The 23391-nt window shown below is 45.0% G+C and overlaps 1 protein-coding gene across 1 annotated transcript in view; it reads right to left on the reverse strand.

Annotated features, from left to right (window-relative positions):
- Positions 1–23391, reverse strand: part of LOC112227472 (contactin-associated protein-like 2) — a 132262-nt gene that overhangs the window by 52903 nt on the left and 55968 nt on the right. Inside the window, exons 10-12 of the mRNA XM_042308824.1 lie at positions 5794–5950; positions 2953–3080; positions 263–433 (exon numbers count right to left, since the gene is read on the reverse strand). Coding sequence (XP_042164758.1) covers positions 263–433; positions 2953–3080; positions 5794–5950 — 456 coding nt within the window. The remainder of the gene's footprint in view (positions 1–262; positions 434–2952; positions 3081–5793; positions 5951–23391) is intronic.

Below are 23391 nucleotides of genomic sequence, written 5' to 3' on the forward strand. Positions count from 1 at the left end.
CATCTCTTAAGAGCCACATAGAGAACTAAGGGGAAATTGTCTCAGAAAAGTTTTACAGTCCGAACAGAAACTTCAGATGTTTTATACAGTGCAGGAAGGGTGGAGGGTTGTAGAGGGAAAAGGGAGAAACGAAAACAGATGAAAGAGAGAGAGAACGTCCTCCCAAAAATACAGAGAGGTCAACGAAAGGAGAAACATGGGAAGAAGAAGAAGCCACGGAACAAAAGACGGCCAAAAGAGAGAAAAAGGTCCAGTAACTAACATTTGAGTTCGAGGCGTATGAAGTCAGTGTTGCCGAGGTTTTCCAGGAACACCCCGTAGGGAGCGCTGGTCTTGAAGTAGAAGGAGATGTCTGCGCTGGTCTCTCCCTGGAAGGTGGAGAAATGCAGGTAGGAGGAGGGCGTGGTGAACGACGCCGCGTTCCAGTAGTTATCTGGGAAAAAGCAGAGGAAACGCAGAGGGATAGAAGAGGAGAAAGAGACAGAGAATGTCAGATGACCTTTGTACGAACAAATGCTCATAGCACGGGGTTCAGCGTTTCAATTAATCTCTCTCTCTCTCTCACTCTCTCTCTCTCTCTCTCTCTCTCTGTCTCTCTCTCTCTCTTTCTCTCTCTGCATATTTTTGGCAGGAGGAGGGGGAAGATGATAAAGAAGGAAAAGAGGAGAGAACAGATAATGTGTGAGAGAAAGAGAGAGAAAGAGCATGTATGTTATCGGTTCAGTGAGATCTATGTGAAGCTCCAAAAGGCCGGTCTCTTCACACAGAGACACGAGACTGTGACTGTGTGTATGTGTGTGTGGTGGCAGATGCATCTGTCACTTCCAGCCGTGCCCTGAATAACATTAAATCTCTCTCCCTCACCCTTCTCTGTCACGCTCCCCTCGCTTTTATCTCGCTCTCTTTCCCTCCTCTCTCGGTTTCCGTTTCTCTCTCTCTCGGTTTCCCTCTCACTCTCTCTGTCCCCCCTTCTCTCTCTCTCTCTCTGTTCCCCCCCCTCTCTCTCTCTCTATCTCTCTCTCGGTTCCTCTCTCTCTCTCTCTCTCTGCCCCCCCCCTCTCTCTCTCTCTCTCTCTCTCTCTCTCTCTGTGTCCCTCCCTCTCTCTCTCTGTTCCCCCCTCTCTCTCTCTCTCTCAATTTCCCCCCTCTCTCTCTCTGTTTACCCCGCTCTCTCTCTGTTCCCCCCCCCTCTCTCTCTCTCTCTCGGTTTCCCTCCCCCTCTCTCTCTCTCTCTCTCTCTCTCTCTCTCTCTCTCTTCCCCCCTCTCTCTCTCTCTCTGTTCCCCCTCTCTCTCAGTTTCCCTCTCTCTCTCTGTTTCCTCTCTCTCTCTCTCTCTCTCAGTTTCCCTCTCTCTCTCTGATTCCCCCTCTCTCTCTCGCTCTCTCTCTCTCTGTCCCCCCCCTCTCTCTCTCTCTCTCTACCCCCCTCTCTCGGTTTCCCTCTCTCTCTCTGTCCCCCCTCTCTCTCTCGGTTTCCCTCTCTCTCTCTGTTTCCCCCTATCTCTCTCTCTCTGTCCCCCCCCCCCTCTCTCTCTGTCCCCCCTCTCTCCCTCGGTTTCCCTCTCTCTCTCTGTTCCCCCCTCTCTCTGTTCCCCCCCTCTCTCCTCTCTCTCTCTCTCTCTCTCTCTCTCTCTCTCTCTCGGTTTCCCTCTCTCTCTCTGCCCCCCCTCTCTCTCTCTCGGTTTCCCTCTCTCTCTCTGTTCCCCCCTCTCTCAGTTTCCCTCCCTCTCTCTGTCCCTCCCCCCCTCTCTCTCTCTCTCTCTCTCTCGGTTTCCCTCTCTCTCTGTCCCCCTCTCTCTCTCTGTTTCCCTCTCTCTCTGTCCCTCCCTCTCTCTCTCTCTCTCTCTCTCTCTCTCTCGGTTTCCCTCTCTCTCTCTGTCCCCCCCCTCTCTCTCTCTCTCTCTCTCTCTCTCTCGGTTTCCCTCTCTCTCTCTGTTCCCCCCTCTCTCTCTCTCTCTCAGTTTCCCTCTCTCTCTCTGTCCCCCCCCCCTCTCTCTCTCTCGGTTTCCCTCTCTCTCTCTGTCCCCCTCTCTCTCTCGGTTTCCCTCTCTCTCTCTGATTCCCCCTCTCTCTCTAAGCCTCTCTGCTCTGGGATGGGAAGCGGTGCTGGGGAAGAGGTAGAGTCCAGTGCTGTCACAGAGGAGAGCTTATCACACTGCACCAGAAGCCACACACACACATACACACACACTCTTCCAGCTATGTTTGAGGGTCGAATCCTTTGTCCTACATCATGTGGACATGGTAATGATGAAGTTTAAAAGGGACAGAAAAGTTATATAATTCTCTTTCTTTCTGTCATTCTTCCATTCGTTTCTCCTTTTAAGTGTGTAAAAAGTGCCTTTTAGGTGTATAATTTAGTAAAATGTTCTATTATTTTTTATCAAAGTCCTCTAATTATATTACTCTCAAGAGAAAAAGCTGAAAAAATGTCCAGACATTTTTTATCATAGAAGACCCATATTATATTGAATACGTGGGCGTATGTGTGTATGACACTCACTCTTACACACACACACTCGCTCACACAAACATTCACATGCACATATACGCACGAACACACACACAAACTTCATTAGCAACCATTGCAGCACTCATCTCTGTTCTCCAAACTATAGCCAACCATCGAAGACGTTACTCAATTACCCATGACAACCCATTAACTGTCAGCCAATCATCATTAGTCTTACTGAGTCATAACTCTATACGGCCAATAAAACGTATCAATCATATGAGGTGGAGCTACTCAAATGTGAAATGTTTAATATATCTTTAATATGTCATAATGAATATATTTTACATCTCAATGCTTGGCCATCTCCATCCTCATTATCCTGCTCCCATATCTAATTCTGGTGTAACTTGGTCCATAGGTTGGGGGCAATAAATGGACACACACACACACACACAATTATCATTCACTATTAATAACAGTTTGAGGTGCGGAACTCACGGTCTCCTTGACAACGGAGTGGCCCGATGGTGAGCTTGGCCTCTGAACCCTGCCGGTTGGTGTCACCCACGGCAACCTGACTGACTGGCAGATGGTCCTTATACACTAACAGGCCACTGTCCTCTCTCCTGGGGAGGAGAAGAATGAACAGATGAGTGAAGGGGAGGAAATGAAGGAGATAGTTCTATGTTAGATAGTGATCAGATCGTAATACTAGATAGTATTTTTCTAGATTATTGTGTAAAGAGAAGAAAGATTGAAGGACGGAGAGAGAGACAGAGGATAAAAAAAGGGGTTAAGCGTTAATAACTTTGAAATTAATTGTCTCTGTCTTCTGAAGCAACCTGTATTCATCCTCATTATCTGCTTGATGTTCTACGCCTTTTATGAGGACTAATATGCTGATGACACAATGAGAGCACTCACTGTGAGGCCAAGTGTGTGTGTGTGTGTGTGTGTGTGTGTGATGATCCCAACATTATGAAGGGAAATAGAGATGTGTGTGTGCTATAGCTCCGGATAAAAAAACATGAATACAAACATTATTAATGGAAAGAGGGAGAGACACAAAATAACACTAATCTGTTACTGTAAAAAGAGACCGAGAGAGAAGGAAGAGAGACAGGGAGATGGGAAGAGAGACAGGGAGATGAGAAGAGAGACAGGGAGATGGGAAGAGAGACAGTGAGATGGGAAGAGAGAGGGGGAGAGGAAGAGAGACAGGGAGATGGGAAGAGAGACAGGGAGATGGGAAGAGAGACAGGGAGATGAGAAAATAGACAGGGAGATGAGAAGAGAGAGGGGGAGAGGAAGAGAGACAGGGAGATGGGAAGAGAGACAGGGAGATGGGAAGAGAGACAGGGAGATGGGAAGAGAGACAGTGAGATGGGAAGAGAGACATGGAGATGGGAAGAGAGACAGTGAGATGGGAAGAGAGAGGGGGAGAGGAAGAGAGACAGGGAGATGGGAAGAGAGACAGGGAGATGGGAAGAGAGACAGGGAGATGAGAAAAGAGACAGGGAGATGGGAAGAGAGAGGGGGAGAGGAAGAGAGACAGGGAGATGGGAAGAGAGACAGTGAGATGGGAAGAGAGACAGTGAGATGGGAAGAGAGAGGGGGAGAGGAAGAGAGACAGGGAGATGGGAAGAGAGACAGGGAGATGGGAAGAGAGACAGGGAGATGAGAAAAGAGACAGGGAGATGGGAAGAGAGAGGGGGAGAGGAAGAGAGACAGGGAGATGGGAAGAGAGACAGGGAGATGGGAAGAGAGACAGGGAGATGAGAAAAGAGACAGGGAGATGGGAAGAGAGAGGGGGAGAGGAAGAGAGACAGGGAGATGGGAAGAGAGACAGTGAGATGGGAAGAGAGACAGGGAGATGGGAAGAGAGACAGTGAGATGGGAAGAGAGACAGTGAGATGGGAAGAGAGACAGTGAGATGGGAAGAGAGAGGGGGAGAGGAAGAGAGACAGGGAGATGAGAAGAGAGACAGGGAGATGGGAAGAGAGACAGGGAGATGGGAAAAGAGACAGGGAGATGAGAAAAGAGACAGGGAGATGAGAAAAGAGACAGGGAGATGAGAAGAGAGACAGTGAGATGGGAAGAGAGACAGTGAGATGGGAAGAGAGAGGGGGAGAGGAAGAGAGACAGTGAGATGGGAAGAGAGACAGGGAGATGAGAAAAGAGACAGGGAGATGAGAAAAGAGACAGGGAGATGAGAAAAGAGACAGGGAGATGAGAAGAGAGACAGGGAGATGGGAAGAGAGACAGGGAGATGGGAAGAGAGACAGTGAGATGGGAAGAGAGACAGGGAGATGAGAAAAGAGACATGGAGATGGGAAGAGAGACAGTGAGATGAGAAGAGAGACAGTGAGATGGGAAGAGAGACATGGAGATGGGAAGAGAGACAGGGAGATGAGAAAAGAGACATGGAGATGGGAAGAGAGACAGGGAGATGGGAAGAGAGACAGGGAGATGAGAAAAGAGACATGGAGATGGGAAGAGAGACAGGGAGATGGGAAGAGAGACAGGGAGATGAGAAAAGAGACATGGAGATGGGAAGAGAGACAGTGAGATGAGAAGAGAGACAGTGAGATGGGAAGAGAGACATGGAGATGGGAAGAGAGACAGGGAGATGGGAAGAGAGACAGGGAGATGGGAAGAGAGACAGGGAGATGAGAAAAGAGACATGGAGATGGGAAGAGAGACAGTGAGATGAGAAGAGAGAGGGGGAGAGGAAGAGAGACAGGGAGATGGGAAGAGAGACAGGGAGATGAGAAAAGAGACAGGGAGATGGGAAGAGAGACAGGGAGATGGGAAGAGAGACAGGGAGATGGGAAAAGAGACAGGGAGATGAGAAAAGAGACAGGGAGATGGGAAGAGAGACAGGGAGATGAGAAAAGAGACAGGGAGATGGGAAGAGAGAGGGGGAGAGGAAGAGAGAAAATGATAGAGCGAGAGAAGAATAAATAAATGATATAGAGAGAGAGGAAACACAACGTTGTGTTATTATTGGAGGAGGGGAGACATCGCTCACTGCCTCAACACCCAACACATACCCTGTTGTTTCTGTCAAATTTACATTCAATAAATCAGTCATCCAGCAGACACTCTTTTCACAAATGCATTCAAAGGAGGCCACAAAAAGCGCATCTTCCGAATATTGAAAATGCATGTAAAATGTTATTTGAATCAGAAACACATGCAAATGTGACTGCACACACACACACACACACACACACACACACACACACACACACACACACACACACACACACACACACACACACACACACACACACACACACACACACACACACACACACACCCCATGCCTGTACTCACCATTGTTTGTGGTCAGCGTCACAGTTACAGTCGTATTTGGGGTCAGTACAGTTCCTGTCGATACCACAGGAACACTTCTGTATCCCTGGCCCTGATCCTCCCCAGTAGAAATGTTTCTCACTGCTCCTACCCACCCACCATGTGTAGGGGGTTCCCTCTGAAGAGACACACACACACAGATATTAGTATAAAAACACAGATTACCAATATATTCCAATCTAAGTCTCTCTTTCTTGTGTCTCTTTCTGTCTCACGTAGGTGACAACGGTTATCTCTGAAACACACAATATCTCTCTGTCTCACGTAGGTGACAACGGTTATCTCTGAAACACACAATATCTCTCTGTCTCACGTAGGTGACAACGGTTATCTCTGAAACACACAATATCTCTCTGTCTCACGTAGGTGACAACGGTTATCTCTGAAACACACAATATCTCTCTGTCTCACGTAGGTGACAACGGTTATCTCTGAAACACACAATATCTCTCTGTCTCACGTAGGTGACAACGGTTATCTCTGAAACACACAATATCTCTCTGTCTCACGTAGGTGACAACGGTTATCTCTGAAACACACAATATCTCTCTGTCTCACGTAGGTGACAACGGTTATCTCTGAAACACACAATATCTCTCTGTCTCACGTAGGTGACAACGGTTATCTCTGAAACACACAATATCTCTCTGTCTCACGTAGGTGACAACGGTTATCTCTGAAACACACAATATCTCTCTGTCTCACGTAGGTGACAACGGTTATCTCTGAAGCACACAATATCTCTCTGTCTCACGTAGGTGACAACGGTTATCTCTGAAGCACACAATATCTCTCTGTCTCACGTAGGTGACAACGGTTATCTCTGAAACACAATATCTCTCTGTCTCACGTAGGTGACAACGGTTATCTCTGAAACACACAATACAATACTGCAATGCTCTATTTTCCGGCTACCCGGATAAAGCACTAAATAAACTTCAGTTAGTGCTAAATACGGCTGCTAGAATCCTGACTAGAACCAAAAAATTTGATCATATTACTCCAGTGCTAGCCTCTCTACACTGGCTTCCTGTCAAAGTAAGGGCTGATTTCAAGGTTTTACTGCTAACCTACAAAGCATTACATGGGCTTGCTCCTACCTATCTCTCTGATTTGGTCCTGCCGTACATACCTACACGTACGCTACGGTCACAAGACGCAGGCCTCCTAATTGTCCCTAGAATTTCTAAGCAAACAGCTGGAGGCAGGGCTTTCTCCTATAGAGCTCCATTTTTATGGAACGGTCTGCCTACCCATGTCAGAGACGCAAACTCGGTCTCAACCTTTAAGTCTTTACTGAAGACTCATCTCTTCAGTGGGTCATATGATTGAGTGTAGTCTGGCCCAGGAGTGGGAAGGTGAACGGAAAGGCTCTGGAGCAACGAACCGCCCTTGCTGTCTCTGCCTGGCCGGTTCCCCTCTTTCCACTGGGATTCTCTGCCTCTAACCCTATTACAGGGGCTGGGTCACTGGCTTACTGGGGCTCTCTCATGCCGTCCCTGGAGGGGGTGCGTCACCTGAGTGGGTTGATTCACTGTTGTGGTCATCCTGTCTGGGTTTGCGCCCCCCCTTGGGTTGTGCCGTGGCGGAGATCTTTGTGGGCTATACTCAGCCTTGTCTCAGGATGGTGAGTTGGTGGTTGAAGATATCCCTCTAGTGGTGTGGGGGCTGTGCTTTGGCAAAGTGGGTGGGGTTATATCCTTCCTGTTTGGCCCTGTCCGGGGTGACCTCGGATGGGGCCACAGTGTCTCCTGACCCCTCCTGTCTCAGCCTCCAGTATTTATGCTGCAGTAGTTTATGTGTCGGGGGCTGGGGTCAGTTTGTTATATCTGGAGTACTTCTCCTGTCCTATTCGGTGTCCTGTGTGAATCTAAGTGTGCGTTCTCTAATTCTCTCCTTCTCTCTTTCTTTCTCTCTCTCGGAGGACCTGAGCCCTAGGACCTGAGCTCCAGGACTACCTGACATGATGACTCCTTGCTGTCCCCAGTCCACCTGGCCATGCTGCTGTTCCAGTTTCAACTGACCTGAGCCCTAGGACCATGCCCCAGGACTACCTGACATGATGACTCCTTGCTGTCCCCAGTCCACCTGGCCATGCTGCTGCTCCAGTTTCAACTTCCACCTGACTGTGCTGCTGCTCCAGTTTCAACTGTTCTGCCTTATTATTATTCGACCATGCTGGTCATTTATGAACATTTGAACATCTTGGCCATGTTCTGTTATAATCTCCACCCGGCACAGCCAGAAGAGGACTGGCCACCCCACATAGCCTGGTTCCTCTCTAGGTTTCTTCCTAGGTTTTGGCCTTTCTAGGGAGTTTTTCCTAGCCACCGTGCTTCTACACCTGCATTGCTTGCTGTTTGGGGTTTTAGGCTGGGTTTCTGTACAGCACTTTGAGATATCAGCTGATGTACGAAGGGCTATATAAATAAATTTGATTTTGATTTGATTTGATCTCTCTGTCTCACGTAGGTGACAATGGTTATCTCTGAAACACACAATATCTCTCTGTCTCACGTAGGTGACAACGGTTATCTCTGAAACACACAATATCTCTCTGTCTCACGTAGGTGACAATGGTTATCTCTGAAACACACAATATCTCTCTGTCTCACGTAGGTGACAACGGTTATCTCTGAAACACACAATATCTCTCTGTCTCACGTAGGTGACAATGGTTATCTCTGAAACACGCAATATCTCTCTGTCTCACGTAGGTGACAACGGTTATCTCTGAAACACACAATATCTCTCTGTCTCACGTAGGTGACAACGGTTATCTCTGAAACACACAATATCTCTCTGTCTCACGTAGGTGACAACGGTTATCTCTGAAACACACAATATCTCTCTGTCTCACGTAGGTGACAACGGTTATCTCTGAAACACACAATATCTCTCTGTCTCACGTAGGTGACAACGGTTATCTCTGAAACACACAATATCTCTCTGTCTCACGTAGGTGACAACGGTTATCTCTGAAACACACAATATCTCTCTGTCTCACGTAGGTGACAACGGTTATCTCTGAAACACACAATATCTCTCTGTCTCACGTAGGTGACAACGGTTATCTCTGAAACACACAATATCTCTCTGTCTCACGTAGGTGACAACGGTTATCTTCCCTGAGCTGCTCAGAGAGAGAACAGGTATGTAAAACAGAATGCACAGAAACATGTGAGAGAGTCAGAATACAGATCTGAAGGATTTCAAATCAGACTGTATAATTACTAATAACACACTCAGATAACACATTGGGAGTGTGTGTTTCTAATGACACACTCAGATAACACATTGGGGGTGTGTGTGTCTCTGTAAGGCCAGCTAGCTACAGTTATATATGAGGGAGAGCTGATCAATACAGAGTAGATCGATAGATGGACAACAGATCGAAACGGGGAGAGCAGATCGATAGAGGGAGAGCTGATCGATTTTATTTTATTTTTATTTCACCTTTATTTAACCAGGTAGGCTAGTGGAGAACACCTTTATTTAACCAGGTAGGCTAGTGGAGAACACCTTTATTTAACCAGGTAGGCTAGTTGAGAACAAGTTCTCATTTACAACTGCGACCTGGCCAACATAAAGCATAGCAATTCAACACAATACAACAACACAGAGTTACACATGGAATAAACAAAACATACAGTCGATAACACAGTAGAACAAAGAAAACAAAAAGTCTATATACAGCATGTGCAAATGAGGTGAGATAAGGGAGGTTAGGCAATAAATAGGCCATGGTGGCGAAGTAATTACAATATAGCAATTAAACACTGAAATGGTAGATGTGCAGAAGATGAATGTGCAAGTAGAGATACTGGGGTGCAAAGGAACAAGATAAATAAATAAATACAGTATGGGGATGCGGTAGGTAGATAGATGGGCTGTTTACAGATGGGCTATGTACAGGTGCAGTGATCTGTGAGCTGCTCTGACAGCTGGTGCTTAAAGCTAGTGCGGGAAATATGAGTCTCCAGCTTCAGAGATTTTTGCAGTTCGTTCCAGTCATTGGCAGCAGAGAACTGGAAGGAAAGACAATCAAAGGAGGAATTGGCTTTGGGGGTGACCAGTGAGATGTACCTGCTGGAGCGTGTGGTACGAGTGGGTGCTGCTATGGTGACCAGTGAGCTGAGATAAGGCAGGGCTTTACCTAGCAAAGACTTATAGATGACCTGGAGCCAGTGGGTTTGGCGACGAGTATGAAGCGAGGGCCAACCAACGAGAGCGTACAGGTCGCAATGGTGGGTAGTGTTGTTTGGTGACAAAACAGGTGGCACTGTGATAGACTGCATCCAGTTTGTTGAGAATAGTGTTGGAGGCTATTTTATAGATGACATCATCGAAGTTTTACGAGGGTATGTTTGGCAGCATGAGCGAAGGATACTTTGTTGCGATATAGGAAGCCGATTCTAGATTTAATTTTGGATTGGAGATGCTTAATGTGAGTCTGGAAGGAGAGTTTACAGTCTAACCAAGTCAGAACCGTCCAGAGTAGTGATGCTGGACGGGCGGGTAGGTGCAGGCAGTGATCGATTGAATAGCATGCATTTAGTTTTACTTGCGTTTAAGAGCAGTTGGAGGCCACGGAAGGAGAGTTGTATGGCATTGAAGCTCGTCTAGAGGTTAGTTAACACAGTGTCCAAAGAAGGGCCAGAAGTATACAGAATGGTGTCGTCTGCATAGAGGTGTATCAGAGAATCACCAGCAGCAAGAGTGACATCATTGATATGTACAGAGAAGAGAGTCGGACCGAGGATTGAACCCTGTGGCACCCCCATAGAGACTGCCAGAGGTCTGGACAACAGGTCCTCCGATTTGACACACTGAACTCTATCAGAGAAGTAGTTGGTAAACCAGGCGATGCAGTCGTTTGAGAAACTAAGGCTGTCGAGTCTGCCAATAAGAATGTGGTGATTGACAGAGTCAAAAGCCTTGGCCAGGTCGATGAATACGGCTGCACAGTAATGTCTCTTATTGATGGCGATTATGATGTCATTTAGGACCTTGAGTGTGGCTGAGGTGCACCCATGACCAGCTCTGAAACCAGATTGCATAGCGGAGAAGGTACGGTGGGATTTGAAATGGTCGTTAATCTGTTTCTTAACTTGGCTTTTGAAGACCTTAGAAAGACAGGGTAGGATCGATATAGGTCTATAGCAGTGTCTAGAGTGTCACCCCCTTTGAAGAGGGGGATGACCGTGGCAGTTTTCCAATCTTTGGGGATCTCAGACCATACGAAATAGAGGTTGAACAGGCTAGTAATAGGGGTTGCAACAATTTCGGCAGATCATTTTAGAAAGAGAGGGTCCAGATTGTCTAGCCTGGCTGATTTGTAGGGGTCCAGATTTTGCAGCTTTTTCAGAACATCAGCTATCTGGATTTGGGTGAAGGAGAAATGGTGGGGGCTTTGGTGGGTTGCTGTGGAGGGTGCTGGGCAGTTGACCGGGGTAGGGGTAGCCAGGTGGAAAGCATGGCCAGCCGTAGAGAAATGCTTATTGAATTTCTCATTTATAGTGGATTTATCGGTGGTGACAGCGTTTCCTAGCCTCAGAGCAGTGGGCATCTTATTCTCCATAGACTTTACAGTGTCCTAGAACATTTTTGAGTTAGTACTACAGGATGCAAATTTCTCTTTGAAAAAGCTAGCCTTAGCTTTCCTAACTGCCTGTGTATATTTGTTCCTACCTTCCCTGAAAAGTTGCATATCACGGGGGCTATTCGATGCTAATGCAGAAAGCCACAGGATGTTTTTGTGCTGGTCAAGTGCAGACAGGTCTGGAGTGAAACTATATCTATTCCTAGTTCTACATTTTTTGAATGGGGCATGCTTATTTACGATGGTGAGGAAGGCACTTTTAAAGAATAGCCAGGCATCATCTACTGACGGGATGAGGTTAATGTCATTCCAGGATACCACGGCCAGGTCGATTAGAAAGGCCTGCTTGCAGAAGTGTTTTAGGGAGCGTTTGACAGTGATGAGGGGTTGTCGTTTGGTCGCAGAGCCATTACGGATGCAGGCAATGAGACTGGGATCGCTGAGATCTTGACTGAAAATAGCAGAGGTGTATTTGGAGGGCGAGTTAGTTAGGATGACATCTATGAGGGTGCCCTGTGCAACTGGGTACTGGACTACCTGACGGGCCGACCCCAGGTGGTGAGGGTAGGTAACAACATTCCAACCCATTCTGATCCTCAACACTGGGGCCCCACAAGGGTGCGTTCTGAGCCCTCTCCTGTACTCCCTGTTCACCCACGACTGCGTGGCCATGCACGCCTCCAACTCTATCATCAAGTTGCAGACGACACTACAGTGGTAGGCTTGATTACCAACAACGACGAGACGGCCTACAGGGAGGAGGTGCGGGCCCTTGGAGTGTGGTGTCAGGAAAATAACCTCACACTCAACGTCAACAAAACAAAGGAGATGATCGTGGACTTCAGGAAACAGCAGAGGGAGCACCCACCTATCTACATTGAAGGGGCAGTAGTGGAGAGGGTAGTAAGTTTTAAGTTCCTTGGCGTACACATCACAGACAAACTGAATTGGTCCACCCACACAGACAGCATGGTGAAGAAGGTGCAGCAGCGCCTCTTCAACTTTAGGAGGCTGAAGAAATTTGGCTTGTCACCAAAAGCACTCACAAACTTTTACAGATGCACAATCGAGAGCATCCTGTCGGGCTGTATCACCGCCTGGTACGGCAACTGCTCCACCCACAACCGTAAGGCTCTCCAGAGGGTAGTGAGGTCTGCACAACGCATCACCGGGGGCAAACTACCTGCCCTCCAGGACACCTACACCACCCGATGTCACAGGAAGGCCATAAAGGTCATCAAGGACAACAACCACCCGAGCCACTGCCCGTTCACCCCGCTATCATCCAGAAGGCGAGGTCAGTACCGGTGCATCAAGGCAGGGACCGAGAGACTGAAAAACAGCTTCTATCTCAAGGCCATCAGACTGTTAAACAGCCACCACTAACATTGAGTGGCTGCTGCCAACATACTGACTCAACTCCAGCCACTTTAATAATGGAAAAATGTATGTAAAAATGTATCACTAGCCACTTTAAACAATGCCACTTAATATAATGTTTACATACCCTACATTACTCATCTCATATGTATATACTGTACTCTATACCATCTACTGCATCTTGCCATCTTTATGTAATACATGTATCACTAGCCACTTTAAACAATGCCACTAATGTTTACATAGCCTACATTACTCATCTCATATGTATATACTGTACTCTATACCATCTACTGCATCTTGCCTAGGCCGTTCTGTACCATCACTCATTCATATATCTTCATGTACATATTCTTAATCTCTTTACACTTGTGTGTATAAGTTAGTTGTTGTGAAATTGTTAGGTTAGATTACGCGTTGGTTATTACTGCATTGTCGGAACTAGAAGCACAAGCATTTTGCTACACTCGCATTAACATCTGCTAACCATGTGTATGTGACAAATCAAATTTGATTTGATTTGTTTACGAATTTGGAGTTGTACCTGGTAGGTTCATTGATAATTTGCATGAGATTGAGGGCATCAAGCTTAGATTGTAGGATGGCCGGGGTGTTAAGCATGTCCCAGTTTAGGTCACCTAGTAGCACGAGCTCAGAAGATAGATGGGGGCAATCAATTCACCTATGGTATCGAGGGCACAGCTGGGTGGCAGAGGGAGGTCTATAGCAAGCAGCAACAGTGAGAGACTTGTTTCTGGAAAGGTGAAATTTTAGAAGTAGAAGCAAGAATTGTTTGGGTACAGACTTGGATAGTAATACAGAACTCTGGAGGCTATCTTTGCAGTAGATTTCAACACCGCCCCCTTTGGCAGTTCTATCTTGGTGGAAAATGTTATAGTTAGCGATGGAGATTTCAGGGTTTTTGGTGGTTTTCCGAAGCCAGGATTCAGACACAACTAAGACATCCGGTTTGGCAGAGTGTGCTAAAGCAGTGAGTAAAACAAACTTAGGGAGTAGGCTTCTAATGTTAACATGCATGAAACCAAGGCTTTTACGGTTACAGAAGTCATCAAATGAGAGCTCCTGGGGAAAGGGAGTGGAGACAGGCACTGCAGGACATGGATTAACCTCTACATTACCAGAGAAACAGAGGAGAAGTAGGATAAGTGTACGGCTAAATGCTATACGAACTGGCCGTCTAGCATGGTTGGAACAGAGAGTAAAAGGAACAGGTTTCTGGGCACGATAGCATAGATTCAAGGCATAGTGTACAGACAAAGGTAAGGTAGGATGTGAGTACATTGGAGGTAAACCTAGGCATCGATACAGGAGAGCAGATCGATAGAGGGACAACAGATTGAAATGGGGAGTGCAGATCGATAGATGGACAACAGATTGAAATGGGGAGTGCAGATTGATAGATGGACAACAGATTGAAATGGGGAGTGCAGATCGATAGAGGGACAACAGATCGATACGGGGAGAGCAGATCGATAGATGGACAACAGATTGAAATGGGGAGTGCAGATCGATAGATGGACAACAGATTGAAATGGGGAGTGCAGATCGATAGAGGGACAACAGATCGATACGGGGAGAGCAGATCGATACAGGAAGCATTCCTCAGAAGATACCTAGCTACAGTATACTGTAAGGAGACTGGGACATTAGCAGGACAGGAGAGAATATCTCAAACAGTTTCTGTACAATGTGTGTGAGTGTGTGTGTGTGTTATCACTTGCTATCCATGTAGTTAAGGACAGGGCTACAGCTTCCTAATGAGCTGGAAATAATATTTTCTAGACACCATTAGGGCTCTGATGGCTGGGGTCTGCTGTCACTAACATGTATATGAAGAGTCAGTCCGGATGCCATTAAAGTTCCATCGGCCTGCCACTCCAACAGGGATACAAACACTATGGCGCCCATTATGGCTCTGATGACCTGCAGTAGCACTCTGTTTGGGTGAAAGGCTATGATCTCAGTGACAGGGGTAACACCGTGGAGTCCATTTTGGATCTAATTGCCTGGTTCAGGCCTTGATCTCTATGGCAGGGAAATTAAGCTGTCAGTCACCAGGTTATCTGAAAGACTGCTTTCCCCTCTGGCATTCACTCTCTCCTCCTTCTTTTCTCCTCTTTCTCTCTTTTTTATTCCCATGCTCTGCATAATCCCTTGCTATGTACCCCTCCCCTCCTCTCATCTCTCTCTCCCTCTTCCTCTCTTCTCTTCAGTTCTGCTCTACCTCCATCTCCCTATTTCTGACTCCTCTCTCTTCCTCTCACTCACTCTCTCTTTGCATGGTAGAGGCTTGTTGAAGGTCTGGATTTGCATACTAGCATGCTGGTCACATATGCACGCACGCACACACACACCACACACCACACACACACACACACACACACACACACACACACACACACACACACACACACACACACACACACACACACACACACACACACACACTGGACGTTGTAAATGGCAAAGTGTGGGCTGGAGACCATAAACAACTCTAATCATCATTCCCGGAGGGTAATTTCATTTCAGTTTGTTTGTGTGTGTGTGTGTGAGAGAGAGAGTGTGTGTGTGTGTGTGTGTGTGTGTGTGTGTGTGTGTGACTATCTGTCAGATTTAGTGTTGTACGCGTCGGGGTTAAGGCCGATGGACAGATATGTCATGAGAAAATGGCTTCTGTGGAGATGCGCTCGTTTTTTACGGCACTTTTTCATTCATTCCATCCATCTGTTTAATTTGTTTATCAGGCCTGCCAGGGAGATGCTCAACACTCATCATTACTCAGAGGGACAAACGACTGAATAAAGGTGATGGCAGAGAGAGAGAGAGAGAGAGAGAGAGAGAGAGAGAGAGAGAGAGAGAGAGAGAGAGAGAGAGAGAGAGAGAGAGAGAGAGAGAGAGAGAGAGAGAGAGAGAGAGAGAGAGAGAGAGAGAGAGAGAGATAGAGAGACAGAGAGAGAGAGAGATAGAGGGAGAAAGACAGAGAGAGAGAGAGAGAGAGAGATACAGACAGAGAGAGAGAGAGAGAGAAAAAAACACACACATTTCTTCACACAGGGTCATGGGGTGAGACAGGGATGCAGCTTAAGCCCCACCCTCTTCAACATATATATCAACGAATTGGCGCAGGCACTAGAAAAGTCTGCAGCACCCGGCCTCACCCTACTAGAATCCGAAGTCAAATGTCTGCTGTTTGCTGATGATCTGGTGCTTCTGTCACCAACCAAGGAGGGCTTACAGCAGCACCTAGATCTTATGCACAGATTCTGTCAGATCTGGGCCGTGACAGTAAATCTCAGTAAGACCAAAATAATGGTGTTCCAAAAAAGGTCCAGTCACCAAGACCACAAATACAAATTCCATCTAGACACTGTTGCCCTAGAGCACACAAAAAACTATACATACCTTGGCCTAAACATCAGCGCCACAGGTAACTTCCACAAAGCTGTGAACGATCTGAGAGACAAGGTAAGAAGGGCATTCTATGCCATCAAAAGGAACATAAATTTCAACATACCAATTAGGATTTGGCTAAAAATACTTGAATCAGTCATAAAGCCCATTGCCCTTTGTGGTTGTGAGGTCTGGGGTCCGCTCACCAACCAAGACTTCACAAAATGGGACAAACACCAAATTGAGACTCTGCACGCAGAGTTCTGCAAAAATATCCTCTGTGTACAACGTAGAACACCAAATAATGCATGCAGAGCAGAATTAGGCCGATACTCACTAATTATCAAAATCCAGAAAAGAGCCGTTAAATTCTATAACCACCTAAAAGGAAGCGATTCCCAAACCTTCATAAAAAAGCCATCACCTACAGAGAGATGAACCTGGAGAAGAGTCCCCTAAGCAAGCTGGTCCTGGGGCTCTGTTCACAAACACAAACACACCCTACAGAGCCCCAGGACAGCAGCACAATTAGACCCAACCAAATCATGAGAAAACAAAAAGATAATTACTTGACACATTGGAAAGAATAAACAAAAAAACAGAGCAAACTAGAATGCTATTTGGCCCTACACATAGAGTACACATCGGCAGAATACCTGACCACTGTGACTGACCCAAAATTAAGGAAAGCTTTGACTATGTACAGACTCAGTGAGCATAGCCTTGCTATTGAGAAAGGCTGCCGTAGGCAGACATGGCTCTCAAGAGAAGACAGGCTATGTGCTCACTGCCCACAAAATGAGGTGGAAACTGAGCTGCACTTCCTAACCTCCTGCCCAATGTATGACCATATTAGAGAGACATATTTCCCTCAGATTACACAGATCCACAAAGAATTTGAAAACAAATCCAATTTTGATAAACTTACATATCTACTGGGTGAAATTCCACAGTGTGCCATCACAGCAGCAAGATTTGTGACCTGTTGCCACGAGAAAAGGGCAACCAGTGAAGAACATACACCATTGTAAATACAACCCATATTTATACTTATTTATTTTATCTTGTGTCCTTTAACCATTTGTACATTGTTAAAACAATGTATATATATAATATGACATTTGTAATGTCTTTATTGTTTTGAAACTTCTGTATGTGTAATGTTTACTGTTAATTTTTATTGTTTATTTCACTTTATATATTCACTTTATATATTATCTACCTCACTTGCTTTGGCAATGTTAACACATGTTTCCCATGCCAATAAAGCCCTTGAATTGAATTGAATTGAATTGAATTGAGAGAGAGAGAGAGAGAGAGAGAGAGAGAGAGAGAGAGAGAGAGAGAGAGAGAGAGAGAGAGAGAGAGAGAGAGAGAGAGAGAGAGAGAGAGAGAGAGAGAGAGAGAGAGAGAGAGAGAGAGAGAGAGAGAGAGAGAGAGAGAGAGAGAGAGAGAGAGAGAGAGAGAGAGAGAGAGAGAGAGAGAGAGAGAGAGAGACAGAGAGAGAGAGAGAGCCCCAGAGAGAGAGAGAGACAGACAGAGAGAGAGACAGACAGACAGACAGACAGACAGACAGACAGACAGACAGACAGACAGACAGACAGACAGACAGACAGACAGACAGACAGACAGACAGACAGACAGACAGACAGACAGACAGACAGACAGACAGACAGACAGACAGACAGACAGACAGACAGACAGACAGACAGACAGACAGACAGACAGACAGACAGACAGACAGACAACGACAGACAGAGTAAGACAGAGCCATCAAAAGAACAGAATTTCAACAGAGATTTAGCTAAAAATAGAATAGTCATAAAGAGCCCTTAGTAGAGTAGTCTGGGAGAGTAGAAGACTTAGGGAGTAGAGAGTAGAGAATAGAGAGTAGAGAGTAGAGAATATCCTCTGAGACAAGAGAAGAGAGATAATGAGAGAGAGAGAGAGAGAGAGAAAAACACAAAGAGAAAGAAACACAGAGAGAGAGAAACAGAAATACTCTGCTCCAGGGGAGAGGTAGAGACAGAGCTGCATTTCCTATTACACTGTGACAAATACTCAGACCTAAGATAATATTTCTTTCCCAAAATTATAATTCAAAACAAAGAATTTGAAACTATAAAAGATGAAGAAAAAATCTAATATTTATTGGGTGAAAAGCCACAATGTGCAGTTTTGACAGCCAAATATGTGTCCTCCTGCCACAACCTGAGGGACAGCCAGTGAAAAGTGCAATGTAATGTCGATAATATTTCCCATCTTGTTTTGTTTTGTCTTTCATACCATGTCATGTGTCTTCTCAGTCACGTTGACACTGGTCTACTACCATTGCTTTAATGTATTGTTGTTCTCATTAATAGTGTTGTTGTAGTTGTTATTAATGGTAATCCCATGTCCACTACTACTATTATTATTGCTGTTGGTCCCACCATTTATTTATATATAAATATTATTATTTAATTTTTATTTTTTCGATATGTATACTTTGACAATGTAAGTAATAATGAACTTGCCATGTCAATAAAGTCAATTGAATTGAATTGAATTGAGAGAGAGAGAGCGAGAGAGAGGGGAAGGGAGGGGAGGTGGGGAGAGTGTGTGTGTGTGTGTGAAGAGAGAGAGCGAGAGATGGGGAAAGAAAGAGTAAGAGACAGTGAGAGAGAGAGAGGGAGAGAGAGAGAGAAAGAGAGAGAGACAGTGAGAGATGGGGGAGAGAAAGAGTGAGAGACAGTGAGAGAGAGAGATGGGGGAGAGAAAGAGTGAGAGACAGACAGACAGACAGACAGACAGACAGACAGAGAGAGAGAGAGAGAGAGAGAGAGAGAGAGAGAGAGAGAGAGAGAGATGAGGAGAAGGGTGAAAAGGGTCAAGAGATAGGACAGAATATGTTGTACAACATGATGCAACCCAATCAATAAGGCTTTTCAGCAGCACTACCAGAGTTCACTGACTCATCAACAACTGTCTCTCTGGATGTATGGGGAGAAGTTACCAAGGTTACAGTACAGTCTCCACCCCAACACTTACACACTCTCTCTATCCCTTTCCCTTTCTCTCCCTCCCCCTCTCTACCTCCATTCCACTTCTCTCTCTCTAGTCTAAGGCAGGGTCATCACCCTGTACATGATGTACACAATGTACCAGCTGTTACATTGTGTATTGACTATAGATCGTATAGAATGGAAGAATGCTCTTTAATGTTCTGAGGAGGTACTCAGAGAAATTCTATGATCCCATATGTTCTACATGTAATTCTATGATCCACGTGTTCTTTATGTAATTCTATGATCCGTGTGTTCTATATGTAATTCTATGATCCGTGTGTTCTATATGTAATTCTATGATCCGTGTGTTCTATATGTAATTCTATGATCCGTGTGTTCTATATGTAATTCTATGATCAGTGTGTTCTATATGTAATTCTATGATCCGTGTGTTCTATATGTAATTCTATGATCCGTGTGTTCAATATGTAATTCTATGATCCGTGTGTTCTATATGTAATTCTATGATCCGTGTGTTCTATATGTAATTCTATGATCCGTGTGTTCTATATGTAATTCTATGATCCGTGTGTTCTATATGTAATTCTATGATGTAATTGTGTTCTACATGTAATTCTATGATCCGTGTGTTCTATGTGTAATTCTATGATCGTGTGTTCTATGTGTAATTCTATGATCCGTGTGTTCTGTTCTGTTCTATATGTAATTCTATGATCCGTGTGTTCTATATGTAATTCTATGATCCGTGTGTTCTATATGTAATTCTATGATCCGTGTGTTCTATATGTAATTCTATGATCCGTGTTCTATATGTAATTCTATGATCCGTGTGTTCTATATGTAATTCTATGATCCGTGTGTTCTATATGTAATTCTATGATCCGTGTGTTCTATATGTAATTCTATGATCCGTGTGTTCTATGTGTAATTCTATGATCCGTGTGTTCTATATGTAATTCTATGATCCGTGTGTTCTATATGTAATTCTATGATCCGTGTGTTCTATATGTAATTCTATGATCCGTGTGTTCTATATGTAATTCTATGATCCGTGTGTTCTATATGTAATTCTATGATCCGTGTGTTCTATATGTAATTCTATGATCCGTGTGTTCTATATGTAATTCTATGATCCGTGTGTTCTATATGTAATTCTATGATCGTGTGTTCTATATGTAATTCTATGATCCGTGTGTGTAATTCTATGATCCGTGTGTTATATGTAATTCTATGATCCGTGTGTTCTATATGTAATTCTATGATCCGTGTGTTCTATATGTAATTCTATGATCCGTGTGTTCTATATGTAATTCTATGATCCGTGTGTTCTATATGTAATTCTATGATCCGTGATCCGTGTGTTCTATATGTAATTCTATGATCGTGTGTTCTATGTGTAATTCTATGATCCGTGTGTTCTATGTGTAATTCTATGATCCGTGTGTTCTATGTGTAATTCTATGATCCGTGTGTTCTATATGTAATTCTATGATCCGTGTGTTCTATATGTAATTCTATGATCCGTGTGTTCTATATGTAATTCTATGATCCGTGTGTTCTATATGTAATTCTATGATCCGTGTGTTCTATATGTAATTCTATGATCCGTGTGTTCTATATGTAATTCTATGATCCGTGTGTTCTATGTGTACTTCTATGATCCGTGTGTTCTATGTGTAATTCTATGATCCGTGTGTTCTGTATGTAATTCTATGATCCGTGTGTTCTATGTGTAATTCTATGATCCGTGTGTTCTATATGTAATTCTATGATCCGTGTGTTCTATATGTAATTCTATGATCCGTGTGTTCTATATGTAATTCTATGATCCGTGTGTTCTATATGTAATTCTATGATCCGTGTGTTCTATGTGTAATTCTATGATCCGTGTGTTCTATATGTCATTCTATGATCCGTGTGTTCTATATGTAATTCTATGATCCGTGTGTTCTATATGTAATTCTATGATCCGTGTGTTCTATGTGTAATTCTATGATCCGTGTGTTCTGTATGTAAACGTTCAGATTGACAGCATGACTTTAGCAACCCCATCAGCAACCAAACTCCCATCAGTATTTATTAACTGGAGAAGTGCAGTCTGGTCCAGTTTTGACTTAACACTGCTAGGAAAACAACATGATTAAAACGTGGTTCTCAGATAATTATAAATCTAAATAAAGACAATCCAAAAACACCAAAGTATATTTAGTCTTATTCTCTATGCTGCACACAGAGATTCACCCCCACCCACTCCTCTCCTGTCCTCTCCTCTCCTCTCTTTATTTTCTCTCTTTATTTTCTCTTCAGAAGCAGAGGAGACAGGGGCTTATTGAGATGAAGTATGGGGCCTTGGGGGAGACAGGGTGGGCATGATTGTCTGCCCTGCCAGCCTCCTCATCCCTGGAGCTCCACTGAGGCTAACCCAGCTAGCGACCGGCACTAACCGCTGGAAGGAAGAGAGGGAGAGCGATATTTCACCTCCTTTCAACCTCACCCACCTCGGAAGGAAATGGCTTTGCACCTCACACACACACACACACACACACACACACACACACACACACACACACACACACACACACACACACACACACACACACACACACACACACACACACACACACACACACACACACACACACACACACACACACACACGTCAGAGACCTGGCCGGGTGGTGCCAGAATAACAACCTATCCCTCAACGTAACCAAGACTAAGGAGATGATTGTAGACTACAGGAAAAGGAGCACCGAGCACGTCCCCATTCTCATCGACGGGGCTGTAGTGGAGCAGGTCGAGAGCTTCAAATTCCTTGGTGTCCACATCAAGAACAAACTAGATTGGTCCAAACACACCAAGACAGTCGTGAAGAGGGCAAGACAAAGCCTATTCCCCCTCAGGAAACTAAAAAGATTTGGCGTGGGTCCTGAGATCCTCAAAAGGTTCTACACATGCAACATCGAGAGCATCCTGACTGGTTGCATCACTGCCTGGTACGGCCATTGCTCGGCCTCCGACCGCAAGGCACTTCAGAGGGTAGTGCGTATGGCCCACTCCAGAAGGAGTCTCTGTAGGTGTATGTGTGTGTGATATGATAATTCCATAACTGATATGGATGAAGGAGTCTCTGTAGGTGTGTGTGTGTGTGATATGATAATTCCATAACTGATATGGATGAAGGAGTAGGGAGGTATTCAGTAAAGCATTGAGCCTCAGCACCTGTAGAGAGATATGACAGCAGGAGCAGAGTATTACACACACGCACGCACGCACGCACGCACGCACGCACGCACGCACGCACACACACACACACACACACACACACACACGCACGCACGCACGCACACACACACACACACACGCACGCAGGCATACACACACACACACACACACACACACACACACATACACACACACACACACACACACACACACACACACACACACACACACACACACACACACACACACACACTCCCAAGATTGCACAAACACAGGCATAGACACACACACACACACACACACACACACACACACACCATCTTGTACCCTTGAATCTCCACAGAGGTTGTTTTAAACAAGTGAAAAAGCTTAGCTCTGTAGTCCACATCAAAACATATTGTAGAGGAATGGTAGGAACTGTATTGATGGCAGCAACAATATAAAACATCACTACACACCCAGCCAGAACCCATTGTAAATGACACAGTAGCATTTCACAATCATATTCTTGTGAGTGAGACTGCATGCTATTTTCCACTCCACAAGGCACAAAACCACTCTGTTTACCGAGTGGTACAGTTACTGTATAGACTCAAATGACAATACAGACATAAAGAATATGGGAACACTCTCTTTATAACGTAGCTTTCTTTCTGGCATCTGTGAAAAGAAAACTATAAAAACGATCAAACCAAAACTAGTACACCAATGTAATAGGTCAGAAAAAAAAGGCAAGGGAGATGATCAACATGTTATGGCCAGACCTCTTACCTTCCCCTGTCTATATTATTCTGCCTCTTACCTTCCCCTGTCTATATTATACTGCCTCTTACCTTCCCCTGTCTATATTATTCTGCCTCTTACCTTCCCCTGTCTATATTATTCTGCCTCTTACCTTCCCCTGTCTATATTATTCTGCCTCTTACCTTCCCC

The sequence above is a fragment of the Oncorhynchus tshawytscha genome, linkage group LG29 (genome assembly GCF_018296145.1).
Source record: "Oncorhynchus tshawytscha isolate Ot180627B linkage group LG29, Otsh_v2.0, whole genome shotgun sequence".
In the NCBI taxonomy this organism is placed as follows: Eukaryota; Metazoa; Chordata; class Actinopteri; order Salmoniformes; family Salmonidae; genus Oncorhynchus; species Oncorhynchus tshawytscha.